This window comes from Diprion similis, chromosome 1 (assembly GCF_021155765.1).
Source record: "Diprion similis isolate iyDipSimi1 chromosome 1, iyDipSimi1.1, whole genome shotgun sequence".
NCBI classification, from domain to species: Eukaryota; Metazoa; Arthropoda; class Insecta; order Hymenoptera; family Diprionidae; genus Diprion; species Diprion similis.
This window is the reverse complement of record NC_060105.1, coordinates 1,195,786-1,201,266: the sequence shown is the minus strand read 5'-3', so window position 1 is coordinate 1,201,266 and position 5,481 is coordinate 1,195,786. Positions and strand designations below refer to the sequence as shown.

General features: G+C 39.8%; 1 protein-coding gene across 1 annotated transcript; it reads right to left on the bottom strand.

Annotated features, from left to right (window-relative positions):
- Positions 1 to 1,480: 1,480 nt before the first annotated feature.
- Positions 1,481 to 4,262, bottom strand: LOC124404334 (synaptic vesicle glycoprotein 2C-like). The gene is made up of 10 exons (XM_046878386.1): positions 4,088 to 4,262; positions 3,827 to 3,886; positions 3,591 to 3,752; positions 3,314 to 3,476; positions 3,100 to 3,221; positions 2,801 to 3,039; positions 2,529 to 2,710; positions 2,116 to 2,447; positions 1,756 to 2,043; positions 1,481 to 1,671 (listed from the first exon to the last, which is right to left on the bottom strand). Exons 1-10 carry the CDS (start codon positions 4,161 to 4,163, stop codon positions 1,583 to 1,585), a joined length of 1,713 nt encoding a protein of 570 aa, XP_046734342.1. The 5' UTR covers positions 4,164 to 4,262; the 3' UTR covers positions 1,481 to 1,582.
- Between the last annotated feature and the right edge of the window lie 1,219 nt (positions 4,263 to 5,481).

Genomic DNA, 5,481 nt, shown 5'->3' with positions numbered 1-5,481 from the left:
ATTTATACTGTACTTGAAAATCGATTTTGAAATTTCATACTTGTGTGCCGTTTATAGCGTTTTACTGTAGAAACATATCTTACATTACATGGGGTAAATTGATCTGAGTGTTGTTTTCTAATTTTCGAGTTTTGAATTGTTTTTTTTTTGTTCCTTTGGAGCACATTACGGCACAAGATACATCGATATACGTACTAAATTTGGTTCTACGGTTTATGTATATAAGTAAACAGAAAGAGGATGGGAGGAAGAGAGAAGCTTGTAGTAATAAAGCGGATCAGTAAAATTGATCGCTTGCGAAGATGATGATGATGATGATATACATAAAAGATGAAAGAAAAAAAAAAAAAAAAATTGTGTGTGAAATCTCGAGTCGACAGGATGTCGAATGCGTAATCGGAGGAAGAAGGACGTAGAAAAAAGATTATATTCCACTCATGCGATACTAAATTTACGTATAATACACGTACATATGTATAGAGTTCGTTGACAGTATAATGGAAAATTTATTGTATATATTGTACATATACCTATGGATATACATATACATATAATATGTATACACACATGCGAATAGCCATCTATATATATATATATATATATATATATTATACTTATTTGTATATATTATAAATATATGTTCAATATTTAGTAATTATTTTATTATTAATAATAATAATAATAATAGTAATAATAATGATAATAGTAGTAGTAATCATAATATTAATAATAATAGGTAACATTATTGTTCTTAATAATATTAAGAATATATAATAAGATTAAAAATGAGAATAATAACAATAATAATGCAATAACGATAATAATATTAATATTAATAATAACAGTACAGGTATCTCCCGAATAAATAATTGTATACCTAATAACAGTTTAAATATCACTGTATTCAATTTCAAGTGAATAATATAGCATAATTATTCAATATGCAAATTAAAGTGATGATGTGTATGAAAAAAGCTCGAGGGGAACCTTATACTATATTTCATTTTTACGAAAAATATATGAAATCAAAACATTATACATGTATGTATATATATTTTATTTTTCTTCTTTGCCGTTTGACTGTAATTATTTTCTAATTCGCAACGAGTCACAAGTTTCAAGAAATCACTATTCTTGTTAGATCTAATGGAATAATTGTACATACCTTTGTATAATCGTACAGGAACATCGAGAATTATTTTTTTAACTTTAGGTTTTCCTAGAGAATACCTGAACTAGGTTAAATTATTTACAATTCCTTATCCATCACGTAGTAAAGAGTTTTTCACTGCTAAGGGTTGGTCGTTCACCTACATTTTAAGACTGCACGCGCGTCGGACTTTCTCTTTTCTTCTTTTACTTACTCTCGTTCTCCATTTTCGCAACCCTTGCTTATCGTTCAACCTCCGCCATATCGAATGTTTCTTGGGTTTCATCGCCTGTGGATACCTAGCCAAGGGTTCGCCCATCACGTCAGTGGTCACCGTAGAAAATTGAAGAGTTTCTTCTATTCCTTCAAATTGTTTCCGTAATGCTTTTACAATTTTTTTTACAACCGCGCCGCGTCGGTTCGGTTTTTCAACTAGGCCGACGCAACTGCGATATCTTTGTCACAATATTTATTCGTTATAACTCCTTTCTTCGGTATTAGAAAGCCCAACAGTCCGCCAACTGAAACAAAGAAAAAGAAGAAGAACTAAACGTCGTGTTATTGCTTAATAGAGGAGGTAAGTTTGAGGTAATTTTAATACTCACATATCACTACACCGCCAACGAGGAATATCGGGACTCCACAGTTAATGTCGAGGAGTAAACCGAACAGGAGATTGCTAACAATGGCGCCGATTCTTCCCGACAACGTAGCCAGACAAATAGCCATTGCGCTGACGTGCGTTGGAAAAATGTCGACGATCACGCTGTTCAGGACCGTGTTACCAGTGGCTATGAAAGTCGAGAAGAGGCACGCCACGATCAGGTTCTGGGATGCCGATCTGAGGAAATATATTGAGCAGCCGAAAACTCCGGCCACCACCATCGTGCCAACTGAGGAGAACGATCGATCCCATTAATTATCCGATTCCAGGGCTTAAGACACAAGGATTATAACGTCCTTACCTGGCATCGTTCGTCGGCCAAGACGATCGGCGAGGTAACCGGAGGCCACGTTACCCAGGAGGCTTACCGCGTTCACCGTTAACGTGTTGATGAATACCTGCTCGTCGATGGTCCCGGTGCAGGGGATCCTCTGCAGGATGCCGTTCGTGGCGATGGTGCTGCTTCCTAAGAGGGTGACGTTTTGGGTCTGGGTTATCGCTTCGGCCACCGGATTCGTTGGGACCGAAAACGTGGCCAGTTCACAGACCGTCACGGTCGTGTTCGGGTGCAGTTTGTAGTACATCTCGAAGCGGTTGAATAGCTCCGGCAGCCACAGACCCAGGCCGTAGTATCTGTGCGGTGATTCAAGGGTCAGTTTATTCTGAAATATACCGATTTCGCATTTTCTCCATTCGATAATGAGTAATGCCTACCCGAACATGTTGGTGAAGAGCATGATCGAGCAGAGAACCGCGTACTTGAGGAGCGGAGGCGTGAAGAGGCAGCTGATCTGCTTCCAGATGCTCTGCAGGAGTTCGGTAATGCCGAATTTGCTTTTATCGATGCTAACTTCTTCCTTCACGATTGTCGCATCGTTCGTCAGGAGTGTTTTCACCTGAAGATTCAAAAAAGAATTCGGTGAACTTGGTTCACGTTGAAATGATCCTACGATTATTTCGACACTTGTAAGTGCCGACAAACTCACCGGATAATCGTGAACGCTGCGACTAGTATTTGCAACGAATATATCACGCAGAATTTTCAAAGCTTCTTTGCACTTTCCTTGGGAAACTAGGAACTTTGGACTCTCGGGGAATCGTGTAAGCAGAATGCCGCTGACCACCGTTGGGATACCGACAAGAGCGACGAACAATCGCCAGGAATTGAACTGCAGACCGTGGATTCGCAGCTCGAAGGTCATCGGTATTATCACCCAGGCCAATCCTGGAGGAAGAATTTTGTTTATTTCTGGTTTTTGTATGTTGACAAATCGCTTATTCATACCTGGAAGCACCAGCCAAGCCAAAGTGAAGAAGAAGCCGACGTAGCATATGCTTTTCGCACGTTGTTTCTCCGCGTGGAATTCACCCAGATATGAAAATACGAGACTTCCGGGTGCCCCAATCCTGGGAATAAATGCAAGTGAATTAACGTATAATTTTTCAAGCATAGGCATGCATAATGTAATAAAATACATTCACTGCTCATAGAAACTCACACGAAGCCGTTGAGAAATCGGAAGACAAAAAGAGTTTGAAAGCTCTGCGAGAGACTTGATATCATGGTAATGGTTCCATCGGCGATTAAAGTGCCCAGCAAAATATTCTTCCTGCCAAATACGTCGGCGATTATACCCCACAACATAGCGCTCGCAGTTCCACCTGGAATGACAGGAAGATTTCTTGTAATTTTTTCTTTGAATACCTAATTGTCGGTATCCAACGAATGCAACCTTCGCAAACTTCCTCGATGAACATAAAAGCCGTAACTCTCACCGGCCAAAAAAGCTACGTTAAGCAGTCCCTTTTCCTCCGACGATAATTGCAAGTCGCATCCTGCTGATGGCAGTATGTAGGCATTCAGACCATTTTGAAATCCAGCTGACATGAAGATCAAACCACAGAGAAGGACGAGCTCGTAGTGATATTTTCCGTATCCTAGAACATTTATCGTCACTACTTTAGATCGGGACAGCAATTTGATCGCAACTGTGATGGTTGATCATGCTTACCACATAGTGTAATAGCCCTGTCGAATTCCACGGACTCGTCCTTTGGCCTTTCCGATTTTTCTACAGCAATTAATAAAACTCCATTATACATAATAATTTCATTTGGGCTGTCAGAATTGCATTTATATGAATCGCTTTCGAATTGCGTTTATATGAAATATTACAACTTTCCAATTACAATGACATAGAAATTTAGAAACGGTCTAATTTTTTTGGAACAGTGAAAAATTCTATTGTAAAGTAATTCAAGCTGTAGTTAACCAGTGTAACAAATGTGCCATTTTTCTTCCGTGTTCATATTGACGATGGTTTTGGGAAAGAGACAAGTTTCTGACATGCTGAGTTGAGATGCTGACGAATAAAAGACTGAAGTTCCGCTTACGAGTGCAACGAAATTTATATCATTCCGTCCACTGTTACGTATGCAACACTGATAAATAACAGATGCAGACATGTGTGTGAGGTGGACGAGATACCGAGATGAGTGCGGCTCCATTCATTTTGTCTTCGATTTTGTCAACGGTGAGTAATTAGCCAGCTATCCCCACTTTTCACGAGTGTGTGCATAACGTAAAGATCGGTAAGACACAGTGGCGTCGTTTCCGCAACAATAATCCATGCTGCACATGCAGCTGCAGTCAAAGTGCATTTATTCCTTTGAGAAAACAGGAATGATGACGTTCGAGTCGTCACTCGCGTCACTCATGCTTTTGAATTTTGCAAATAGCCCGGCATGCGAGAGTAACGTGAAAAATGATTTCCAAGTAACCTGCAGGATGAACTTGGAGAAAACCGCGACTAACTGAGTTTTCGAGACGACCTGACGTAGTCGGAGAACTTGGATTGATCATAACAATAACTCTCAGTATTATTTGTGTCGTTATTAAGGATTTCACTGTAGGTACTGACAACCAAGTAAAATTTGGAATCGGGAACCATATAAATTCCTTCCAACAATTCTCCGAAGTAATCACCGTATTCACAAGGAAAGCATCGACACTTCGCGGCCTTTGGAATATTTCTTATCACTGAAAGATTTTTCCACGAGTTTCTGACTAACGAGAAACGGCAGCGATACTTTAAGCTTGTCACCATATACTCGAGATAAAGAAGGCTTGACGTTGATTATAGGAGTTTTATTCCATTCATCGACTCGTCATACTAGCGTAGAATTTTGCCTCGTGTCATTCTACTACGCTGTACGAATGCTAGAACGTACAATATGCACGTATACAATAGAGGAAATCGTTTCTGCATGGATACTTTTCTCGAGGAGCGGGGGCTGCAGTTGTATGCAGATGTGCTTACCTCGTATGCATGTCTGTATGAGTTAGTGGATTTTCTCATGAAATATAAGATAGTACTAATACCGTTGGAAACTTTCCTACAATTACCGATCGCTGCAGTTGGTCAAACGAACTCATTCGGGCACGTAGTAAAACAAACTTGAAACGCAACAAGTAAATAACGCTGCGGCTGCAAAATCGCTGACCGTAATTTTTGCAATTCTGTTCGTTGGAATAAGTGACGTTCCAAGTGAAGTTGCCAAATCCTGGCCTGTCTTTATTTTTTATACGTCACTCACCGATCGTATAGAGTCGTGGTTGCGGTTCCAGCTTCGGGGTAAAATTGCCGATGGAGATTTCCGACGGGGA